The sequence below is a fragment of the Lacerta agilis genome, chromosome 14 (assembly GCF_009819535.1).
Source record: "Lacerta agilis isolate rLacAgi1 chromosome 14, rLacAgi1.pri, whole genome shotgun sequence".
NCBI lineage: Eukaryota > Metazoa > Chordata > Lepidosauria > Squamata > Lacertidae > Lacerta > Lacerta agilis.
Genome location: NC_046325.1, coordinates 43020724 through 43045579, shown reverse-complemented (window position 1 = coordinate 43045579; position 24856 = coordinate 43020724). Strand labels below are relative to the sequence as shown.

General features: G+C 47.3%; 1 protein-coding gene across 1 annotated transcript; it reads right to left on the bottom strand.

The window, feature by feature from the left end:
• Positions 1-3404: 3404 nt before the first annotated feature.
• SMIM19 (small integral membrane protein 19) lies at positions 3405-8283 on the bottom strand. The gene is made up of 3 exons (XM_033170168.1): positions 8105-8283; positions 6942-7066; positions 3405-3972 (listed from the first exon to the last, which is right to left on the bottom strand). Exons 1-3 carry the CDS (start codon positions 8266-8268, stop codon positions 3905-3907), a joined length of 357 nt encoding a protein of 118 aa, XP_033026059.1. The 5' UTR covers positions 8269-8283; the 3' UTR covers positions 3405-3904.
• Positions 8284-24856: the final 16573 nt, after the last annotated feature.

Below are 24856 nucleotides of genomic sequence, written 5' to 3'. Positions count from 1 at the left end.
TGGTCCATGGGGTGACAGAGAGTCAGACACGACTAAACAACAACACCCATTTCTATGAATGAAGCTCTGATGCTTGAAGAACCAGTACTTTCCTCCACCATAATTCACAAAGACCATAATTACTAGGGCCAACCTACAAAGGCGAAAGCAAAGGAAGATTATATATGACTAAACAACATTGTTGTGCCTCTAGGCACGTGTGACTGGCGCCTCTTGTGTTGGGCCCACGCTGCCCTTGGGCCAGAAGCGAGAACTCCCTGTTAAGAGATTCAGGCTCCTGCCATCGCTGGAACTGGACACCACCGGCATGTGGCGTGGTCCGTGCTCTTTCTAAAAGTCTTCTTTCTTCTTTGGTGGTACCTCGTTGCCGAGTATGATTATCTTCTGTAGACACGGTTTTCACAGTGAGTCCGTAAGTGACACTGGAGGCCAATTCTGGATCCACACGTCCTTCCACAGTGCGGACATAGGTTTCTGGGCAGGAGTTGATCACGGTGTGAATTTGCCAAGTGTGCCTTCCTCTTAGCACCTTTCTCCCTTGCGTCCTGAGTTCGAGTGTCTTCAAAGCCCACAGCACTTTTGATAAAGGCAGTTCTCCCGTTGGAGCACTCGCAGGCCAGCGTTTCCCAATTGTTGGTGTTTATACTACGTTTTTAAAAATTTGCCTTAGAGAGTCTTTAAACCTCTTTTGTTGACCACCAGCATTACGCTTTCCATTTTTAAATTCGGAAGAGTACAGTGGGACCTCGGGTTACAAACACTTCGGGTTACAGACTCCGCTAACCCAGAAGTAGTACCTCAGGTTAAGAACTTTACCTCAGGATGAGAAGAGAAATTGTGCACCAACGGCGCACCGGCAGCAGGAGGCCCCATTAGCTAAAGTGGTACCTCAGGTTTAGAACAGTTTCAGGTTAAGAACAGACCTCCGGAACGAATTAAGTTCGTAACCAGAGGTACCACTGTAGTTGCTTTGGAAGACGATAATCAGGCATCTGCACAACATGACCAGTCCAACAAAGCTGATGTTGAAGAATCATTGCTTCAACGCTGGTGATCTTTGCTTCTTCCAGTACACTGGCATTAGTTCGCCAAGTGATGTACTGCCAATGCTCAACAGGTGGTCCCATGCTGGTTCCTTAGGAAGCAAACTTGGGCTGCTGCTGCCTCCTCCGAAGGGGCAGCTTGTGGCAGAGTTGGGAAGGTTCCCCTCAGGAAGGAGCACCATCTCTGTGGTGAGCTGGTAGCCCTATTTTGCTTTCAGAGGAATTGGTTGAGGGCCACCTGAGAAAAGCCGCCCAAGGTAAGGCAGCACAGCCATGATGCTCCCTTGTTGCTGCATGTGCATGCAGGATTGCCTCCTGTTTGCTTTTAATTTCTCACCTATGCATTTTAAAGTGTTATATAAATTTGGTTGCAAATACTGTACAGTACTAGGCAAGCTTGATAGAGGAGAAGAAGAAGAAGAAGAAGAAGAAGAAGAAGAAGAAGCAGCTTTGTTTACTAAAGTAATTTTCTGGTGCAAATAGCCCTCATTTGCATAGGAATCCCCCCCCCCGAAAACCCGTATCACTGCCAAAAAAGAGAGTTGAGAAACTTTTACAAAGTACAGATTTCACAAGAGATTAGGCCTGATAAATAATTCTTAATGTGCCAGCTAATAAAATAATGTGCATCCTTGTAAGAAATAATTTTTAAAACTTACATGCATGTTACCCATAAAAATGCTGTTAGCTCAGGAAAAATAAGCTTCACACAGACCCAACTTTAAATGCATTTTACTGTTAAAAATAAAATACAAAAACATTTTATACACTGAAAGTATGGGAGCAATTTGCAAGGGCAAGTGTACAGCTGCTACCCAGGGCACAATAGTACCAGACAGTCCAACGGAAGTGATACATTATATTACAATAATACTATGTAGTTGTATATTCACAAGTGATACACTAGGACAGGCATAGGCAAACTCGGCCCTCCATATGTTTTGGGACTACAACTCCAGGTGTTTTGGGACTACAACTCCCATCATCCCTAGCTAACAGGACCAGTGGTCGGGGATGATGGGAGTTGTAGTCCCAAAACATCTGGAGGGCCAAGTTTGCCTATGCCTGCACTAGGATGTACTTGAGTTCCTCATACATATACAGCATAAGAAATTCACTTGATTCACTTTCCTTTTTGTTGTTACTACACAATCACTGAAGTTGCTACAGCCAAGACTGGCAAGCTCCAAGCTCCCACGATATAGCACCCAGAAATGCAGATCTGGGGATAACTTTTATATCTACAAAAAGCTGCCCCAACATGATGTGAACATCAGCCCTTAAACTGCTCATTTGATTGATTACACTTGTCTAAACAGAAAGCTCAGCCCCACTTGTTCAGCAAATGTAGGAAATCTGCAAAGAATCACAAAGTGGCGTCATGGTGATATAGTAGAGACCAAATTCCAAGTATAGAAGGATGGACTACTGAACTCCATCTGCAGTCCAAATAGGAAACTCTTTGAACAGTTGTCTCACTACAGCCAAAGCATTAACTTCCACACCAGAAATGCTATTGGAGGTGGAAGGGAGAATAAGAAACTTTGGCTGTGATCAGATACTTGAGCACATTACTTCCCTAGAAGTTTTTTTTTTATGCACAGGGCAGCAGTTCAGGAGACGCAGGGCATAAACAAAAATTTTTTTGACAAGTGTTGGAAATGGCTATTTAACACAAGACAGAAATTTGTTAATCTGCTCTTTTTATTTTCAACCATAATTGGAAAGTCACGACCTACTCAGCGATGCAATTCATTGTTTAATTCATCACATGTTTGTGTTTTCAAACGTGCCTAGAACCATTTTTTCACATTTCTTCAAATATTTATGAACACCTACGTATAAATTATTTGCATCACCTAATCACTCCATAATTCCACCACAATCAGTTTTGTCTGACATATTTGCAAATACATTTATAACTGACCATTAAAGGTGGATCTGTATTCCAAGCAGTTCTAGCTGTAATCGCTAAGAACAGTTTTTATTACCTTGTGCTCCATATTAAAGTGCCATTTAACAACCCAATAAGAAAATGTGCTCACCCCATAAAGAATTGCAGCTTTGCTACTGACTTAGTCAAATGGGCATTTCTCCAAAAACATTTTAAGTTTATTTTAGTTCTAATTAGGACCACAGACTACCCAGGGACAACTGCCTAAACTTCAAACAGCTTAATTCCATTGAGTTCAATGGTCCTAAGTAATTTAAACCGGAAGTATCCTGGCTTAGAAACAACAGCAGCTGCAACAATGGAACTTAACAAGATTAAAGAAAACACCAGGAAGACAATTAAAACAGATTAAAAAAAATATTCATGCCCTGTGGAGCCTCCACCTGAAATTAAGTGACTTCCTTAACTACTTATTATTTTATCCACCGCTGTTTACCAGGTCAAAAAGGAAAATTTGTACATTCTAATATTTTTATCTCTTCATCTATATTCTATATAACCCAAACAGGACATTTGGTATTTATTGTGAGCCTCTCAGTATATATTCTGTTCTCTGCCAGCACCAACTACTTTATTAACTGCACTGAGGCACATCAAATGTCATGTGCCTTTCTCATCCCTTTTGAATGGGAATAGCTGTGATACCCACATTGAACGTCCCAGCAGTCCTGCTTTAACTTTATCAATTCCTACTTTTACTGGAAATCGTTTGTGATGCAAACTGGAGAACAGGACCAATATGTATCAGCCAGGTTAATTTTCCCGATTTCAAAAAAAGCTCGTACATTTACATACGTCAGCTCAAGGCAAGAATTCCAAATACAAATCGATATACTATTCAAGTCGCATTGAAAATGACTACATCCCAAACTTTCCGTCATCCTCTCAGCTTCAGAGCTTCAAGACTTCATTCCACCAATAGCTGTACACTATCAGTCTGCTTCTGCGGTTGCTGCTGGTGATCGTATTTCCTTGCTAGAAAAATAAACACATTTAGATATATTAGACTGCAATCCTAAACATATTACTAGAAACTAAGCCCTACTGAACACAGTGGGACTTGCTTCCAAGTAAACATACAGGGAATTGTTAAATTCCTATTGTAAGATTCTGTCCCACCCCCCCCCCCAAAAAAACCCAGCAACAACATGTAGTTACTTCAAACCCTTTGTTTATCTGTTAGCTAACAAACTAATTCAGCACAATACACATTCAGCAAATTCCAATGCACACATTTTAAGATAAAAAATTGCCTTCTGTCACGAGTGCAAAATGTCCACATTTAATAGTAATTGTAGTGAGAGCTGGACCATAAAGAAGGCTGATCGCCGAAGAATTGGTGCTTTTGAATTATGGTGCTGGAGGAGACTCTTGAGAGTCCCATGGACTGCAAAAAGATCAAACTTATCCATCCTTAAAGAAATCAGCCCTGAGTGCTCACTGGAAGGACAGATCCTGAAGCTGAGGCTCCAGTACTTTGGCCACCTCATGAGAAGAGAAGACTCCCTAGAAAAGACCCTGATGTTGGGAAAGATGGAGGGCACAAGGAGAAGGGGACGACAGAGGACGAGATGGTTGGACGGTGTTCTCGAGGCTACCAACGTGAGCCTGACCAAACTGCGGGAGGCAGTGAAAGACAGGCGTGCCTGGCGTGCTCTGGTCCATGGGGTCACAAAGAGTTGGACACAACTGAACAACTCAACAACAACAACACTGGCACATCATTTAGCGATTTAAAGTCATAGAAGCAATAGATGTAAGCACATGTCCAACAATGGCAGGCAGTAAGAAGTTGCAAAATCACACCCCAAACCCACTAACAAAGTTTGATACTAAAGTTATACATGGAATAAGGTTTGCTTCAGAGGGTTCACTTGGAAGGAAAATTGGGATATGTAATGGACACTGCCAGTAAGAAAAATCACTCGCAAACAAGAAACCCATTGTAATTCTGCAACCTAGATTCTGCAAACTGGTTTTACATCCCTGGAATAAAAAATGGGAAGCTTGACAAAAAGGCCAAGAGTCACCACCACCACCACCCCCCCAAAAAAACATATGTTGCTCTCTATCACAGGGAAACCTGGACACTGGCAACTTCTTGTTTTGTATTCTGTGTTTGGTTTTGAGCAAATCTTTGTGCACATCAGTCTAGCAGGTATTCCTTTTGTTTCCATTATGTTGAATGGAGAACCTCCTTTGGAAAGTACCTGGACCATGATTTCAAAGGATAAATACTGTCATCCTATATACTAACATCAAACCAAAGCAACACCAAAACAGAGAGGTATCAAGCAGTCTTGGGGTCTGCAGAAGTACCCCCAAAAAAGGTTTTTTCTCGCAAAAGCCCAATGAAGCTACTACAGAACACTGAGCATCTGTTAGGGCAGGGGTGGGGGTGGCTGGGAACGTGGAAATACCATGGAGGAATTATCCTAGAAAAAAGCATGGCTGGCTGACACCCTGACAAGCACCATGCAACACATTTACTTGCAGGTCCCACTTGTACACCTACTTGTTTCTGATCTACCAGTTACAGGTAGGTGTTGGTCTGCCATAGTCAAAACAACATAAAAAATAAAAAAAATCCTTCCAGTAGCACCTTAGAGACCAACTAAATTTGTTCTTGGTATCTGAAGAATTGTGCATGAAAGCTCATACCAAGAACAAACTTAGTTGCTACTGGAAGGAATTTTTTATTTTTTATTTTGTTTTGATCCATTTACCAGGACATCATAACTAAAAATCAACCCTACTCCCCTCTCATTAACAGTAAATAGGAGGAGAAACATATGAACAGTTGTGTGCCCTCTTATGACCACATGGTCATAAAAGCCTACTGCCCATCTAGGCAGTAATGTGACAAGATTCACCAGTGGGTTAAACCACAGAGTCTAGGGCTTGCTGATCAGAAGGTCGGCGGTTCGAATCCCTGCGACGGGGTGAGCTCCCGTTGTTCGGTCCCAGCTCCTGCCCACCTAGCAGTTCGAAAGCACGTCAAAGTGCAAGTAGATAAATAGGTACCGCTCTGGCGGGAAGGTAAACGGCGTTTCCGTGCACTGCTCTGGTTCGCCAGAAAGCGGCTTTGTCATGCTGGCCACATGACCTGGAAGCTGTCTGCAGACAAACGCCGGCTCCCTTGGCCTATAGAGCGAGATGAGCGCTGCAACCCCAGAGTCGGACACGACTGGACCTGATGGTCAGGGGTCCCTTTACCTTTACCTTTTTCACAAGCTATGCTGCATTCTGTATACTGACATTCCACAATACTATAGTTTTGACTTTCCTCTTGCACCTCTCTGTATAACATGCAAGAAGAGAGCTGTACTCTCGTAAGCTTGGAAACTTTTGAAACATCTTTCTATTATGAGTTTTGAAATATCCTGAACGTTTAGTTCTATTTTGAGTCTCCTTCTGACATGTATTCAGTTATGAATTGCAATAAAGAATAGAAGCTCTGTATCTTTAAATATACAACAAAACAACAACAACAACAACACCTTGTCTGGGTTTCCCCAGCCACTCTGGGTTGCTTCCAGCAAAATATAAAAACATAATAAAACTTCAAACATAAAAAAAATTCCCAATACAGGGCCACAATCAAGAAGGCCCTCTGCTTGGTTCCCTGTAACCTTTATTATTATTGTTATTTATTATTATTATTTATTGAATTTATATGCCAGGTGTCAGGGCGGCTCACAGAATAAAATCAGAATATAAAACCACAAAATACAAAAATAACCCAGTAACACCCCCCCCCCAACACATTTTTAAAGGGAACTGCCAGAAGGCCTTCAGAGCTGGATCTCAGTGCCCGGGCTATATGATGGGGGTGGAGACGCTCCTTCAGGTATAATGAACCAAGGCCTTTTTACGGCTTTAATTCAATGCTTTGAATTGTGCTCAGAAACGTACTGGGAGCCTCCCGATAAGAGTATACCTACCGATAGAGTACATCTCTAGCTGCTGCCGTAGACGAATTTTTTTCACGCTATCATAAAAGTTTGGCTCAGGTGGTACTTCTACAGCAGGAGGTAGCGTAAAAATCCTCATGATCTTCCTTTTATTTCTGAAATCCAAGAGGACAAGTAACATGTAAACAATAAAGTAACAAATAATAAAGTGTCATACCATGTCTCCTCCAGTTGCAAGTGGCAAGATTAGACACCCATGAATTGAGATGGGGGAGCAATCTGCAGAACCATGAAATTTGTTCTTGCTTGCAATATTTATTAGACGACCATAGCACAAGAATTAACCTGTTCCTTTAGGCGGCAAGTCTAAACACTGCAGGATACCACCACTATCCACTTCAGAGACTATGTAAGACCACAGAGGCTGACCCCCCCTCTGAACGTCGCACTTCCTGATTGCTCCACCCCATCCTTCCATGCACTCCACGCCATGGTCACAACTGCCTTTTTATATATTATTTACCTGTTCCATAAAATGTTTCCAACGCTTGATTGTTAAAAGAAAAAAAAAACCCTCACAAAATGACTCAAAACAATAAGATGGAGAAAAATCCACACCCCTACCCCGAAAACATGCAAAGCAAAAAAAAATGAAACACTAAAGCAGATTCGCACCACCTCGACTTCCCAAGCGCCTGGGCAGGGTGGGGGGGCTTCCTTTCGGCAGTGGCGGGGATCTCGAGTGGCGGGGAGTTCCGAAGGGCAGGCGCCGCCACGCTAAAGGAGCTGGAGGTTCCCCAACCATGCGCAGCGGGCGTCTCTGCAGGGCGCCCTGCTGGATCTCAAGTGGCAGGGAGTTCCGACGGGCTGGCGCCGCCACGCTAAAGGAGTTGGAGGTTCCCCAGCCATGCGCAGCGGGCGTCTCTGCAGGGCGCCCTGCTGGATCTCAAGTGGCAGGGAGTTCCGACGGGCTGGCGCCGCCACGCTAAAGGAGCTGGAGGTTCCCCAACCATGCGCAGCGGGCGTCTCTGCAGGCGCCCTGCTGGATCTCAAGTGGCAGGGAGTTCCGAAGGGCGGGCGCCGCCACGCTAAAGGGGGTGGGGGATTCCCAACAGTGCGCAGCGGGCGTCTATGCAGCAGCTGCAGTGATGCCGATCTATATAGGCACAGAGAGAGAGATGGGGGAAGCCCACCTGCGCGCGTAGACCAGCAGAGCCAGGCTGGCCAGCACCGCCAGCAGGTAGACGTTGGTGGCCTCGTTCCAAGCCTCGTGCACCGAGTAGTCCATGGGGGCCGCGGCGGCGGCGGCGGCGCCCCCGCCGCCCCCGCTCTCACCCAGCACGCGCGCACCGGCCATGGGTGGGAATCCCGCGCGCAGCTCACCGCGGAGAAGATGCGCCCGCAGCCGGGCAGGGAAACAGGGAGGAAGAGGCCGGCGCCTGATGTCACATCCTGCGGAAAGAGCCCTGGATTTGCAAAAGAATTGCAAATGCAATGCCATCGCTCGCCGTTGCTGGCTTCCTGGTGGCTTTGGAAGTAGGTTTGCAAGCGCATATGGGCACACGCCGTGCCGGATTGCCGTGTACGCTAAACAACCTATAGCTTAGGGCGCCAGTCTCTTGGGGGGCCCCCAAAAAATTATTTTGACATTTTTATTGATTTTTTTATAAAGGAAAAAAAAACACAATGCCGAAACACACAAAAATAAACCACAGAAAAAGATCCTTCCCATCCCATCTCCCATCACTACACTCCACGACTCCTTGACTTCCTCATGTATTATATTCAATGCTATCGTTGCAATCATTAGGTTTTTGATTTAATCTCTTTATAACGTGCTTTATTAATGTTTCCCACTTTACCCTGTAACGGAAAATCCCAGGTGTGGGACTGCCCAGCCACCTGGCCCCTTGGGGGTAAGCTCACTGGTTTCTGCGGAGTTAAATAAAAGAAGTCCAGCCACTGGAGCAAGGACAAGACAGGGTTTATTGCGCAATAGGTTACAGTCAAAACTGCACACCCAGAGCAGCGTTACAAGAACTTTTTAAAACTCCTATCATATCCCAGAATACAGTTTGGAAACATCATCACTACATCACGAAAGGGAAGGATTATACATGATTAACATATAGGAAAAGCAAGATTAACATATGGGGGAAACAGAGCAATATCAGGGAGATAGCCCTGGGCCAATGTGAATTGGTGTTAAGTATTGGCAAGGATACCTTGAGCACTTATCTGGGTATTCCAGCTGAGGGATATTAGCCCAGTGGCTTCCTGAAGCACCCAGAGATTACCTGCTGAGGCATTTCCCTGTGCACGTGGTCTCTCGCCTACTGGATCATGGCAGAGAGATGGGGTCCCTTAAGGGCATCACTCCATACCCCAATGAGTTTGCTCTGGAGGAGACTTTGCTTGGGTGACCCCCCCCCCCTAATTTCCGTAACAACCCCTTTTTGAACAGTGTTTATCCATGTATTCTTCAAAACATTTGGGGGGCCCCAAAAATTTCAAAGGGAAAAAAAAACCTGGATGTACATTTCCAAAATATAAGATAAAAAACAAATAAAATAAAACCTACATACAGCAACAGTGCTTTGTGTTGTGTAGCTCCTATGATGTCAGTAATGGGCCCCGCCTGCTAGCCTGCTCCCTAAAATATCACTTCTTAATTGTATTTCAGTTTAACAAATATTATCATAAAATACATATTTTGTTATGTGCAAATGGCTTTAGATACCTATTAGGTCCATAAATTACCATATAGCATATATTCAACACAAAAAACAGCAACAATTTGTTGTTGACAAAGGACAGCTGGACATATAAAGGGCCCCATTACCTTTAGTAGCTTAAGGGCTCATCAAACCTAAATCCTGCCCTGGGCACACGCATATAGCAGAGTTATGATTGCATTGCGTCATGGACTTCGGAGACTCAGAGTCCCATGGGGAGTTGGGCAGCAAAAGCCAAGCCCCAATTTTTACATCATGCTGAAGTCAGAAGGTTGGCTAATATGCCTACAAGGTTTGGGTAGCAATAAAAGCAATATATATTTATTATTTTGTCTGATTCAGCCAAGTGAAAGGAAAGCGGAAGGCTGCTTCTGTGGGGAAAGGGGTGGGCAGGGAGACGAAGAGCCCGACCCCCTCTTCTTCAACTGCAGTGGGAATACCGTAACTAGCAAAAAGGGAGCAAAACACACACAGAGTGAATTTTTCACAGCCCCACAGTTGTTGTTGCTGTTGAATGAGTTTATTTATTGAATTGTTTAAGCATACAAAATCGGGCACGGATGTAAGGGTTGATGGGTCCAAGTAGGCATGAGGGAAGCAACAGTATTTGTTCTTTAAGTGTGTCCGTCGGTGGTTTTTATTCACACAATGTTCCCAGATGCGCCTCAGCTGTGTCATATCTACGGGAAACTGCCAAGAACAGACCCACATCCCATGTCATTCTGGCTTCCTTCGGGAGAAAAGGTGCAATATAAATTCAACAAAAATAATAATTATGAGTGAGTGTTTAGGCTTGCGAACGTTCTTTGGAAGCCGAACGTCCGACACGGCTTATGATTGAGTGCAGGAAGCTGATGCAGCCAATCGGAAGCTGCCCCTTGCCCTCCCCTTCTAGAACCCACCACCCTTCAATTGCCTCCCCCCAATATTCAAACTCGCTTTCAAAGGACCGTCGTGTACTGCTGTACTCTCTACAACAGACGCAGATATGAGTGAGTTTCGCAAAGGTGAGAACCTGGAGCCCCATAGGATTAGAGGGACCCTGAGGGTCATCCAGTCCAACCCCCTGCAATGCAGGAATCTCAGCTCAAGCATCCATGGCAGATGGCCATCCCCCCTCTGCTGAAAAGCCTCCCAGGAAGGAGAGTCTACCGTCTTCCAAGGGATTCCTTTGAGATATTGACAGGGCTGCATGGTTGGGCACAGTCCCAGATTAAAACCTGCGGAGGCCTGTCTGCTCTTTGCCATGCGGGAGAAGGAGGGATATAACTGGGGGGAGGCAGCAGAGGAAGGAACTGGGAAGGCAGACAGGAGGGGGGGGAAGAGAAAATATTGAGGGGGCTGTGGCCCAGAACATTATTGGGGACGGCCCATGGGACCCCTGTCCCCTGCTGTGCATGGATATGTAAAAGAAGGCAATGTCCTTCTTCCTTCGCAGGGCCATGGTTTGGGAAAGACTCCACCAGCCAAGGAGCAGCTCAGCGGTGCAGCGAAACCCACCGCCCTCAACAAACTCTCAACTGCCTCCCCCCAACATTGAAACTCGCCTTCAAAGGAGCCTTCAAAGGTGCTGTCCTCTTTACAACGGCCATGAGTGAGTTGCGCAAAGGTGAGAACCTGGAGCCCCATAGGATTAGAGGGACCCTGAGGGTCATCCAGTCCAACCCCCTGCAATGCAGGAATCTCAGCTCAAGAATCCATGGCAGATGGCCATCCCCCCTCTGCTGAAAAACCTTCCAGGAAGGAGAGTCTAACATCTTCCAAGGGATTCCTTTGAGATATTGACAGGGCTGCATGGTTTTATTTTCCTTCCTGTCTCCCAGGTCCTCAGGCAGGAAGGCTACTCCGGCGCCCCAGAAAGGAGGAGCCTGCGCTGGAAATCGTGGTATGTCAATTCCATGGGGAATCCATTCCCCACGTGGCGCCAACCTGAGAAAAATAGGCCGGGGGGGGGGGGAGGAGAAGGCCCGTCTCACCCCAGCCCATCGCCCCGCCCCAACTGCTTTTTTATTTTAATTTCTATTTTTAATACAAATCTCAAAGCGGTTTACAGCTGGGAAGGCAGACGGAGAGAATATATCTGCTCCAGAAGAAAATTTTTGGGGAGTGGATGCCTATGGCAGGAGAGTAAAATGTCCTTCTTCCTTCGCAGGGCCGTGGTTTGGGAGCACAGGTGAAGTCTCCGGCCAAGCAGCAGCCCAGCGGTGCCACGTCAAAAACTAACATCTGCAGGTATGCTGTGACCTTCTGTGGCAGGGGTGGGGCAGTGTTAGGGTGGCACGGCCGGTGCGCTCACACTGGCAGAGGGGGCCCAAACAATGCGGAAGAACAAGAGGGAGGGGTGCCAAATTGTAGGGTTGTACAGGCAGGGCTCTCCGCTGTAATAAACCAAGTTGGCCCTTGGTTGGGCACAGTCCCAGATTAAAACCTGCGGAGGCCTGTCTGCTCTTTGCCATGCGGGAGAAGGAGGGATATAACTGGGGGGAGGCAGCAGAGGGAGGAACTGGGAAGGCAGACAGGAGGGGGGGGAAGAGAAAATATTGAGGGGGCTGTGGCCCAGAACATTATTGGGGACGGCCCATGGGACCCCTGTCCCCTGCTGTGCATGGATATGTAAAAGAAGGCAATGTCCTTCTTCCTTCGCAGGGCCATGGTTTGGGAAAGACTCCACCAGCCAAGGAGCAGCCCAGCGGTGCAGCGAAACTAACCAACCTGCAGAGGTACTGGGACAGGAGGAGGAAAATGTCCTTCCTGAGATTCTAGCCAAGCTCAACTGGTGGTCTTAGTTATCATAATGAACTTTAGAATAAAATAGATACATGTTATTATCTATTGATTTATCTGGAACTCCTCCAACCAATCAGACTAACTGAGCTTGTTTCTTCCTTAGGCGAGAGGCCGGCCAGAACAAAGGGGTTAAGGCTCCCACTCCAAGTAAGTGGAAATGCCAATTGAGTGCCCCATATTATAAGAACGCTTCCTTCCCATTTCCCCCCTCCCTCATGCGCCAGACTAGTGCTAGCATGGCTGGGTGAGATCCAGGCGCCTGCTCATGTTTCTGTTTTCTCTGCAGGGAGGGAGCCTTTCCCCACCGTTTATTTCGTTCTGGCAAAATCCCTAGAGCGACGTAGTGACTCTCAGATACTGGGACAGAAAGGAGGACGGAAGGGGTCCTTGTGAAACGTCTTATGGGGGGGTGATAGGAACACTCTCTCCACCTGTGGCTTCTAGGAAGTGCTTTTCAGAAGCATTACTCCCTCCAACTGGGTTGCCTTGCATAACCCTCTGCACCATGCAATTGTCTCACCCTCTTTGAAAGCCCCCTCATCCAAGATGCAACGTGATCTTGTTCACAAACTTCCCCCCGGTTGGCAATGGCATGTGTCCATCATTCCTTGACGATTAGAGAAAGCCTGGAACTTTGGTGCATCTAACTTGCATGCATTTAGCTTTTTGTTCTTGGCCCCAAAAACCGATCAAAAATGGGGCAGTAGTTTTGAGTCCGTCCCAGCCCCTTCTCATAAGATGCCCTGCTTCCGCCACATGGCCATGCCTCCAGGGATGAGGCTCCAGCGCCGGCTCCCAGAATGAAGAACCAGACAACATCCCGGCGGTTCCCGGCTGAGATCCCTCGCGACGCTTCCCCACTGCCCCTTCTCTGTACGGCCATGGCTCCTTCCCGGCCCAGTTTCGCGCAGAAGCAGCAACCAAGGTTTCCTCCCATTAAAACAGCTTCTCGGGTTATTTCAGAGACTTTGGCTGCTGCTTTTCTGCTAGGCCAGCCGAGACCTGGACGGAACCGAGACGCCCTTATGGAGGCCAAGTGGGAGAAGATAATAAGATCAGGTAGGGAGAACTGCCCCCTTCCCAGGTCCCCCGGCCTTCTGCCCCAGACTGGGGCTAGCATGACTGGGACCCAGGTTCCTGCTGATGTCTCCGTTTCCTTTGCAGGGGGAAGGTGGGGGGCCTTGGGAAACACACAAGAAGGGCCTGCAGGATCAGGCCAAGGGACTGTCTGGTCCAGTCTCTTCTCCCAGTGGGAAAGCCACAAACAGGATTCAATCCCAAGAGCTCTCTGCCCACCTGGGTTCTCCTACAATGACTTTTCTGAAGCACTGTCCCTGGCGTTTGGTCTGTGGCAGACCATTCACGTGTTCAGGGATTCTTCCCTCGAAGGAGCACGTAGCATCCAGTTCTCCCCTGCCTCAAAGTTTCCTTCTTTCTTGCAGGATCTCGCTTGTGCACCGCAGTGGCTGCTGCTAAAACCACCAACGAAATAGAACAGGTAAGAGGAAGGAAAGATTTGCAAGGGGCTGGGAGAACACTGGAAGGCCAATTCTGGGTCCAAACGTCCTTCCACAGTTTCCTGGCGGTTTCCAGGCGGGAGTCCTTCACTGTGAGGATTTGCCGAATGTGCCTTCCTCTTAGCTCGTTTCTTCCTTTTATCCTCATTTCGAGCATCTTCAAAGTCCATGACACCTTCGGTAAAGGCTGTTCTCCAGTTGCAGTTCTCGCAGGGCAGCCTTTCCCAATTGTTTATACTACATTTCGTTCAGATTTGCCTTGAGAGAGTCTTTAAACCTATTTCGTTGACCACCAGCATCACATTTTTAAGTTGCTTGGGAAGACGATAATCAGGTGTAGCCCAGGTGTGCAAAGCAGCTTTCCAGGTAATAGGAGGGGGTGGTGTGAGGCATCTGGGCCTTAGCAGCACCAGCCAAGCCCTGGCTCCATGGCCCCCCTAAACCGAGGGAATTCTGTTCCTGGGCAGCTGGCAGAGCCCCTCTTCTCTCGTCATGGAACGGCCACATTCCCCGGGCGATGGCGACTGGACTACTGATCCTAATCTGAATAGCTGAGCTGCGCAGCTTCAGGTCCCCCACCAAGTGCCCCCTTCCAGAAACCACCGCTCTCAACCGACTCTCAACTGCCTCCCCCCCCCAACATTCAAACTCCCTTTCCAAGCCTCCTCCAGAATTCCACTCTCCCTCTCCCCCTCCCTCCCTGCTTGACATTCCCTTGGGAATTCTTATATCCTCATCTCAATTATCCTATTGCACATGTTTTAAAATATAGATTTAGGGGGGATACCCACTAAACCCTGGAAATTGATAAATGGTAGGATTTGGGATTATTTGGGTTTTCAAGGGAGAAACGCAAGTTGCAAGGGCCGTTAAGAAACTATTCAAGGCCCCTGAGAGACTAACTGGAAATGCAAGAGAAGTCCTTCTCCCTAGCCCAGTGGGGTGAACAGAGATGGGGGATCTGGAAGGGGGCCGGGATAAGTGGGTGCTTAGGTGGCAGGAAAAGAGAGGCTTTGGGCAAGGGGTACCGGGAAGGAGGAGGAGGAGGAGGAGGAGGAGGAGGAGGAGGAGGAGGAGGAGAGTCTGGACTCCAACTTGGGAAGGCTGGCTGCCCTGCTGTGGGGGGCAATTCCCTCTTGAAAGGGCCCTGCTGTACTCTTTCCTAAAACTACAATAGTCTCTGCCATGTCTCATTTCTCCAGAGGTGAGATCCTGGAACCCCTTGGGCTCTTGCCTCCGATTGGCAGAGAGAGGGGAGACACCCAACTTTTGCAGCAATATTTCATACATCCTGCTCTGTGAAGTCATCCTGTTAGAAGCACATAAGCTTCCTGCTCTTGCTTCCTACGAAATTGGGGAAAGTGAGCTGCAGGTTCTTTTCCCTGTTCTAAAAGGCAGGGTGTCTTCCCCCAAACGATTCTGGGAATTGTAGTTTGTCAGGGGTTCTGGGAATTGTAGGTCTGGGAAAGGGAAGCTACAATGCCCAGGATCATTTGGGGGACGTTGTGTGCTTTAAATGCTCATTGGATGCACTTTAAATTATGGAATCATAGAATTGTAGAGTTGGGGGAGATCCCAGGGGTCATCTAGTCCAACCCCCTGCAATGCAGGAATCTCAGCTAAAGCATCCATGGCAGGCGGCCCTCCCACCTCTGCTCAAAAACCTCCAATTATCGGAATTTCCTTTCTTGTCGCTTGAAGCCACGACTTCAGGTCCTGAGAGCTTCTGGAGCAGGAGAAAACAAGCTTCCTCCCTTCTCTCTGTGATGGCGCTTGAGATATTGACAGGGCTGCATGGCGTGGCTCTCATATCCATGTCCTGAAGGACAGAGGGCAAAACGCTTCTCTCTCCCCTTTCTCCACCCCATGCAGAATTGCAAGGGGTCAGTGCATCTGGCTGGTAAGGTGATGGTCGGAGTTTGGAGCCCAGCCAGAGCTGGCAGTGGGCAGGATCCTGGCATTGCTGGGGGTTGGACTAGATGACCCTTGGGATCCCTTCCAACTCTACCATGCTATGATTCCATCAAGCAGCTAAAGGAACGGGCAGGGGAGCAAGATGCAGAACAAGGGGAGGCACAACCACACACCCCAACAGCACCTTCTGGCCTGACCCACTGTGGCCTCATCCCAGCACACTTTGACCCCCCTGATTTTATTTTTCTTAATTCGGCTGCCTGGCAACTCAGCAGCTTGGCCCCTGTTTGCCAGCTGATGTCACAAAGTGCCGCTTTGCAAGCAAGCCTTATATTGCCCTGCAAGAGGGATGCCTGTCAGATGATGGTTGAGAGTGTTGTAAGAGAAAAAGAAAAAAATGGATTTTGAAGGTAGGAGGCTCAGAGGAGATTAGAGTCATACATTATTATTATTATTATTATTATTATTATTATTATTATTATTAGCATCACCTGTCACTGATGCATGTGGCTTGGCTCCCTGGCTTGCCTTGTCCACAGCTGTTGATAGCTTGGCAGGTCCTCAGCTGTGCTCCCCAGATGATATTTTCTGTTGTGAATAACTGGTTGGTAACTTCCTCTGTTTTTATTTTCCTTTCTGTCTCCCAGGTCCTCAGAAAGGAAGGTTTCGGCGCTGTTATCAAACAGTGGAAGTTAAACTGGAAGTAGTGGTACGTTAATTACATGGGGAATCCGTTCCTCACATGTGCCAAATAGGCCGGGGGGTGGGGGGTGGAGCAGGCCCTTCCCACCCCAGCCCCTCTCCCCCCCCCCTTCCAAGCCAGGGGTCGGGCCCTTGTGTGCCCAGGCAGGCGCAGTGAGCGTTGGCAGCCAGTGGTGACGTGGGCATGGGCAGCATGGCAGGGGTCGTTGTTCTGCCTCCTTCTTCCCCTGGGTCAGCTGGCCAGGCACCCTCGCCAGCGCTCAGGGTGTCCCCACACTGTTTTAGGGGCTGCTCCGTCAGGGGCCCTATGTCCCCCCCCCTGCCTCCGCTGGCTCTCCTTCCCTGCTCTGCTTCTGGGTTGCTGTGTGCCATGCAGGAGAAGGAGGGATGTGGCTGGGGGTGGGGGCAGCAGAATGAGGGCGGGAGGGAGCTGGGAAGGCAGACAGGGGGGAGGGAATACTGAAGGGGCTGTGTGCCCCAGAATAAAATAATTGGGGAGGCCGGTGCCCTAGAGTGGATGCTTATGCCAGGAAAATACAATGTCCTTCGTCTCTCCTAGGGTCAGGGATTGAAGGCCCAGCAGCCCAGCGGTGCAAGGGGGAAGCCCCAAATCTGCAGGTATGCTGGGATACGTCTTTGATTTTACCAATCAGCAATATTAATAATCTCCAATTTTATTATGCAAAATGAAGATTTATGGTGATCCGTTGTTGAAAGGGCCCATATTTCTCCTTATTTCTCCAGGTTTGAGGCTCCAGCTCCTGCTCCCGGGAGGAAGAGAACATCCCGGCGGTTCCCGGCTGAGATCCCTCGCGCCACTTCCCCACTGCCCCTCCTCTGTACGGCCGAGGCTCCTGCCCGGCCCTGTTTGGCGCAGAAGCAGCAGCCAAAGTTTCCTCCAATCCTTCGAAGAACATCTCAGGTTATTTTAGAGAGGGAGGAAACTTTGGCTGCTGCTTCTGTGCTGGGCCGGCCGGGACGGAGCCAAGACGCCCGTACAGAGGAGGAGGCGAAGTGGGGACATCGTTTAAGATCAGGTAGGAGGAAATGCCCCCTTCCCAGGTCCCCCACCCTCCTGCCCCAGACTGGGGCTAGCGTGGCTGGGAGCCAGGCGCCTGCTGAAGTCTCTCTTTGTTTTGCAGCGAGGGAGGGACTCAGCCTGGGAGCCGCCGCATCCCGGGAGGGACTGGAGCCCAGGCGGAGGATACCTGCTTCTGAGGTAATGGGACAGGGGGAAGGAGGGGGAAGGAGATAATGGGACAGGGGGAAGCAGCCCTTAGCCTCGAGTTCTCCCCTGCTTCAAAGATCCCTTCTTTCTTGCAGACGTTCACGCGGCCTGCACTCCTGCTGTCGCTGATGCCGCTGCCGCCCCCGCTGCCGAAACCGCCCCCCAAAAGAAAAGGTAAGAGGAAGGGAACCTTTGCATGGGGCGGGGAGAACACCCTGCAAGTTGAGTGGATTTATCCTTGACCATTTTCCTTTTTCTCCTGCTTTTCAGCCAAACACGTGCGGTGGGCAATGGACAACGAGGGGGCTTAGCCAGACTTCTTGTTCCGTAAGGACCTGCAACGGCTGAGCCGGGATTTGGGCTGCCTGAGGCAATGGGCGTGCTGCGGTGAGAACCTGGGCGGCTTCACCACCCATCTGGAAGGAATCTCAGGAGTGGCACCGTGAAAGAGCAGCATTCGAGTGCCACCCACATGCATGCAAACACACACCCATTTCCTGCATTTTTTGGCAATAAAGCCTTTATTTAGAATGATGCTGTGTCTTTCTTAATTTCACTCTTAGTAATTAAGTAATTAATCAATATGTGGACCGAGAACTCCCAGAAGTGCAAGCTGGATTTCGAAGAGGGGCAGAGGAACCAGAGATCAAATTGCAAACATGCTCTGGAATATGGAGAAAGCTAGAGATTTCCAGAAAAACATTTACTTCTGCTTCATTGACTACGCAAAAGCTTTTGACTGTGTTGACCACAGCAAACTATGGCAAGTTCTTAAAGAAACGGGAGTGCCTGACCACCTCATCCATCTCCTGAGAAATGTTGAGCTTTAGACCATATTTTGAGCTCTCCTCTTTCACCCTCATTAAAAGGTTCTTTAATTCCTCCTCACTTTCTGCCATCAAGGTTGTGTCATCAGGATATCTGAGGCTGTTGATATTTCTTCCGGCAATCTTAATTGCGGCTTGGGATTCACCCAGTCCAGCCTTTCGCAGGATGAATTCTGCATATAAATTAAATTCCTTTCCCAATTTTGAACCAATCAGTTTTTCCATATCCAGTTCTAACTGTAGCTTCTTGTCCCACATAGAGATTTCTCAGGAGACAGATGAGGTGATCTGGCACTCCCATTTCTTTAAGAACTTGCCATAGTTTGCTTTGTATTTTTGCTTTATATTTTAAATTGAATTGAAATTTTTAAATTGAAACCATTTTTTTCATACCTGCACTGTTAATAGTCATTATTCGGATGGTGGGCTTTTATCCATTTTATCCATTAAACGGTAGTTATACAGCGCTTGTTTTGATACAGACAATATCTCATCTACTGTACCCTGATTTAAAAAGGCACATTAAATGCTTCAATACATTACTTTTGTTCTGTGTTTACTGTCAGCACAAATGTCTTGTAATTGGGTATTTTTAATATATATATATATATCGGGAAATACATCTCTATTCAGGGCAATTATTGTTTCATGTGGAACTGTAGATATTAAAAAGTTTATAGAAAAAGGACATTTTAGATTGAATGTTCTTGTTCTTTGCCATATATTACCCAGGTATTTGCTGTTTAATCTTTCTTTCCTTGTGCTTGATGACTTCACATGTCAGCTTTCAAAAACAATGAATAATTATATTTTTTAATAATGCAAAACAAAAACAAAAACCAACCCAAGCTCCCTGCCAGAGCAACGCAAGCTGTGAAGAGTTTGGGGTGTCGCAATTTGGGGAATGAGCCTGTGGCACTAGAGGGAGAGATCAGCTCATCTCACCAAAGCAAGGAAACTTTCCAAATTAAACCCAAATAAGAAGAAAGAATTCTTGAAAAGTGTCTGGGGGTACAGCTAAACCTTTAGTCTCAGAGCATATGGACACAGAATAAATCACAGAATTTTGGAGTTGGAAGCGATCTTGAGGACATCTAGTCCAACCGCCAGCAAGGCAGGAATCATTTTGCCCAACATGGGGCTTGAACCCACAACCCTGAGATTAAGGAGTCTCATGCTCTACTGACTGAGCTATCCAGGATGATTGTTCTGGTAATGCTGAAAATGGAGCTTGGCACACGTCCAGGTAAAATTTTTATTTAATATAATCCAAGGCTGGTATTGATAGATCCCCAACACAAATTCAAACCTGCTTCTTGCCCCTTCTATAGTTTCCAAATGACAAGTATTCATTTAGTTAGTCACAATACACCATAGGATGGAATGCAGATGCTTTCAAAAAACTGCATTTTGCTGCCCCCACGTGGCCAGAGCTGGTTTCAGCCATTGCGTCCCTTGAATTCAGCTTTCCGAACTGACGCTTCTGAGATTTCGACTCCCTGATCCAAGATGCTGTGCTACTCAACTCAGCGATGTTTTGAAAGCAGCTCGGTGTCCAGCAAGTACGCAGCTTGATAATAACACGTCAGGTCATGAGCGTTCTTTTGGCATACTTATAATCCAGGTATCCTCTTCAACAAGAATACATTATCCAGACTCGGGACGCAACCCAATGGGTCCCAGCACAACTTCCACAACTGCTTGAGGTCCCTCTTCTTTCCGAATCCCTGATCTCTCTTCGCCTGCCTGCTCTCCTGGACTTGGCTTCTAGCTGTTGATGTTACTTGGATGTCAAGATGGATAGATGATGCAGCGAGAAAACAACTAAAAAGGTGGCGCAGAATGCAGAATGCCAGCTGGTGGAGATACAGGTATCTGCCATGGCTGCACCTAAAGGTAAAGGTAAAGGGACCCCTGACCGTTAGGTCCAGTCGCGGACGACTCTGGGGTTGCAGTGCTCATCTCACTTTACTGGCCGAGGGAGCCGGCGTACAGCTTCCGGGTCATGTGGCCAGCATGACTAAGCCACTTCTGGCAAAACCAGAGCAGCGCGCGGAAATGCCGTTTACCTTCCCGCTGGAGCGGTACCTATTTATCTACTTGCACTGTGTGTTTTCGAACTGCTAGGAGCAGGGACCGAGCAGCAAGACCTCACCCCGTCGTGGGGATTCAAACTGCTGACCTTCTGATCAGCAAGCCCTAGGCTCTGCGGTTTAACCCACAGCGCACCTAACTCACTGCAAATAAGGATTGAATCTGGGACTTCTGTCTGCAAGGGAGATGCTCTGTCACGGAGCCACATTTAAAGGAGGAACATAGTAGTTAGGTTCCCTATGAGGCAGTGGCATAAGGCATGCCTCTCCCCTATGGCTTCAGTTCCCCCGAAACGCAGGAACCGTCACCTTCACAATAAATCAGGGTTACGAGGCTTCCCCCTAAGTACACACACACTCTTGACATTATGGTAATACTGTACCACAAATGCTGCTTAAAACACAGTTTGATAAAACTGCCAAGGTTCTTTTTCTTCTTTTTTAAGTGGAGGAATAGGATTTAAAAGAATCTCGAGAAAACGGCTGCTGCTGCCAAAGCCCCTCTCGTGAAAAGAATAGGTAAGAGGAAGGAAAGATTTTAAAAGACAAATTTCTAGTCCTAACGGGTAAATATGGTCCAGCCAAAGTGGGCCGTGTTTGCTGCGCTGCAAGACTGCAGAGTCCCCTCCCGACAAGAGACAGTCTCTGCCTCTCTCTGTGTGCCATCCCTGGATGCGTAGAATCAGGTTGTGGGCCTCGAGTTCCTCATCCCAGCTGCCAACTGCCTGGCCATGGTTCTCCAAAGGGTGGCAGGTAGCAGGTGCTCCCAGCCTTTGCCTAGATATACCAAGGATGGACCCACCCAGGGGCCTTTCTAGGCCATAGCTCAGCACCTGTGGAAGGCCACAAGGTCAGTCCTCAGCATCCCCAGGTGAGCACAGCGGGAGTGCCAATGCTTCTAGCATCCTTAGAATCAAAGAACTGTGGAGTTGGAAGGGACTTCGAGGATCATCTAGTCCACCCCCTGCAATGCAGAAAGATGCAGCTGTCCCGGATGGGGATTGAACCTGCAAGCTGGGCCTTCTCATCCCCACACCTGAAGCCAAGCAGGGAGTTGAATCCAAGCCCTTCTGGGTGCCCAGAGGACGCTCTGCCACTGAGCTATAGCTCCTCGGAAACAGAAACACAGGAAGGGGATTTAGACCTTAGATTGCTCCGTCTACCTCAGAGTGGCTGGGGCAACCCAGTCAGGTGGGCGGAATATATATATGTATGTATATATATATGTGTGTGTGTTTGTGTGTGTGTGTATGTGTGTGTGTGTATGTGTGTAGATAGATAGATAGATAGATAGATAGATAGATAGATAGATAGATAGATAGATTTATTTACTGTATGCCTACACTGACCGGCAATTGCTCTGGTCTCAGGGCAGCAGTATTGACACACACACACACACACACATTGTATTAGCCTTTGAAGTTGTCCCAGCCACTCTGAGGTAGATGGAGCAATCTGAGGTTCAATCCACGCACGTTTTACTTGGGAGTAAACCCCATTGAACTTGTGTGGGAATACACTCCGTGGGTGCGTTTGCACCTGCGATCGTTTGTACCTGTTTAAATGTCAATTATGTGCACTATTTAATGTATACTTCCGAGTTAAAGCGAAAGTGAAAGTAGGATCCAGTGGGCGTCTTGCCACTGAGATCCCTCCGCTAAGACTTTTTGGCTCCAAGGTTTAAACTTGTTAATGGTCAGTTAATCTGCTTCCCGCCCTTTTCAAGGGCAGCAACAGTGTTCTGATTGGTAAAAGTATTGATCATGACGTTGTCTGTTCGTTGTCAATAAAAGGCTGCGGCTCCCCGTGTTGGGCAGCTAGTCGGAGTAAAAGAACGTGCAGCTTAGAACGCAGGTTAGGCAGGTTAGAAGAACGCGCAGGAGGGAGAGAGGGTTAGATCGCGGAAGATATTTCGGTAAAGGGTTAGCTAGCTTAGATGGTCTTAGAGCGGACAAGCCCAGAGAGAAAGTTGCGTGGCAAGGTACAGAGAGAAGAAACAGCCCACGCGGGTCACCCAAAGCCATCCAAAGAAACCATGGTTGTCTGTCTTCATTTCATTTAGGTTTGATTTTTTACCGTTTATTAGCATTTTATTTGGCCGCAGTTTTGGCCGCCCTTTATTTGAGTACTTTACTTTTGGGAACAACTTAGGAGGTCGCAAGTGCTTGCAGATACATCTACGAGGCACTTATTCATCCAAACGACTCACGCATCCTTCAGATTCAGCCTGGCGGACAACTTTCTTCACGGCGCGGTGTGAGCTGGGCTCCGGAATTACCGGCCGTCCCGTCCGCAGGCTTGGCCGGTGCCCGTGCAAGGACGCACGTGAGGCGCTGGCCGCAGATCCCCCAGCAACTGGTATCCTGTGTGCTGTTGACCTTGTCCTGCGCGCGGGAAGCTCCAGCGAAGAGTCCCCGCAAACTTGGGATCTATTTCAGGGTTGGAAACAACCATTTCCTCCCAAATGGTGCCCAAATTGCTACCTTTGTTTCTTATATATTGTATTTTATAGTATTGTATTACACATTGAATTCCATAAAATGATACTCATCTTAAGTCTGCATGATAGCCCACCCATTCCTGCATCCACACAGCTGCAAGGACGTCCAGGAATCAGCATCCCAGAAGTTGCCCGCTTCCTCCTGCACTGCTTCCCAATCAGCATCCCTCTCTTTACACACGAGGTGTCCTCTGCAGCAGGCAAGGGTGGCCCTTCCCTGGGCACGCAGCAGAGAGCCATCTTAGTTGCTTTGACAGATGGGGAGACTCTTTTCCCAGCCAGCAGGGGGAAAGCAGTGCAAAGTGCGGCAATAAAATAAAATAAAAATAAATTAAGGTGCTGGAATGCCGCCAGGACCATAGAACAGCGGTCCTAAAGGATCTACCGTGGCTCCCAGTACGTTTGCGATCAAAATTCAAAGTGTGGGTCCTGTATAGCTGAAGTAGGGTTGTCCCCTGGTTCTTAAAAAACACAATTTTAAAATCCCATCCTTGGCAGCAAACTTAAAAGGATAGGAATTAGGCTGCAAAACCTTGTTTTGAGCAAGTCCAGCAACGAAGCTATCTGCCTCCCCCCCCCTTGTCCCACTTAAAAAAGAATCAGGCACCAACCTGGGAACTTTAAAAATAAGCTTTACTTACTTTAGAATCATGCATCGGTTCACAACAATAGAGGCATTAAAATATGTGCAGGAAAAATACTGTTATAGACCCCCACCCACTAAACGCTAGAAATTGATCAATGGTAAAAATTGTGATTAATTGGGATATCAACGAAAGGAGAAGCTGCAGAACTGTGCCAGACAAGGAATCCCTGGGCTGACTTTTGGAAACCAGGCCGGCCGGTCTAGCAAAGAGCAAATCTGTTAACACACCTGAGCTTGCTGGGCACATGACCCAAGGGGAAGTGGGGATGAGCCCCAAAGGTATGGTGGGTACACAGCCTATGGTTTCTTTCTTTTTAATTTTATTTTCAATGCATAATTACAACATAAAATACAAAAATAAAGCATAAAAATAAAGCATAAGTAACTCTATTATATAGACAGCTTGGAACTATAGCTGACCACAGGAACAACTCAGTATGTGAAGAAGTGTGCATGCACACGAAAGCTCATACCAAGAACAAACTTAGTTGGTCTCTAAGGTGCTACTGGAAGGAATTTTATTTATTTATTATTTTGTTTTCAGTATCAGTAAATATAATCAATTTGCCCCAACACTTTCTACCGGATTATTGCATAAATATGAAGATAAACCCTCAGCCTCTAATTGATATGAAGCCAATCTGTGTTCCAAAGTTCCCACCATCACGGACATGAGAATAGAATTTATCAGGGCAACATGATGTACAGACAGTTACATTTTGGTTCTGGTCTGTTACAGAGTCATCCTGTATGTTCTGAGGCAGAACCCCTCCAGTCTCCAGAAGAATACTAATAAAGAAAAAAAAGGGATGATGGATTATTAAATGCACAGTTATTAGAGGGTAGTTATTATATATACACAAGATATTACTTCCAATATCTTAGGGTTAAAATCTTTTCATACGGCACTAAGCCCCAAGACCTTATTCCGCCTATAGTGTGTTTAAAATTGGGAAGCTCTGATTTACAACTGGGGATCATAAAGATAACATGTAA

Excerpts from the sequence above, each read along its gene's own strand:
- SMIM19 (XM_033170168.1), bottom strand. The coding sequence starts at position 8,268 with ATGGCCGGTGCGCGCGTGCTGGGTGAGAGCGGGGGCGGCGGGGGCGCC. Across the intron at positions 7,067-8,104 it reads CTGCTGGTCTACGCGCGCAG|AAATAAAAGGAAGATCATGA; the intron begins GTGGGCTTCCCC and ends CTTGGATTTCAG. Across the intron at positions 3,973-6,941 it reads GCTAGAGATGTACTCTATCG|CAAGGAAATACGATCACCAG; the intron begins GTAGGTATACTC and ends TTATTTTTCTAG.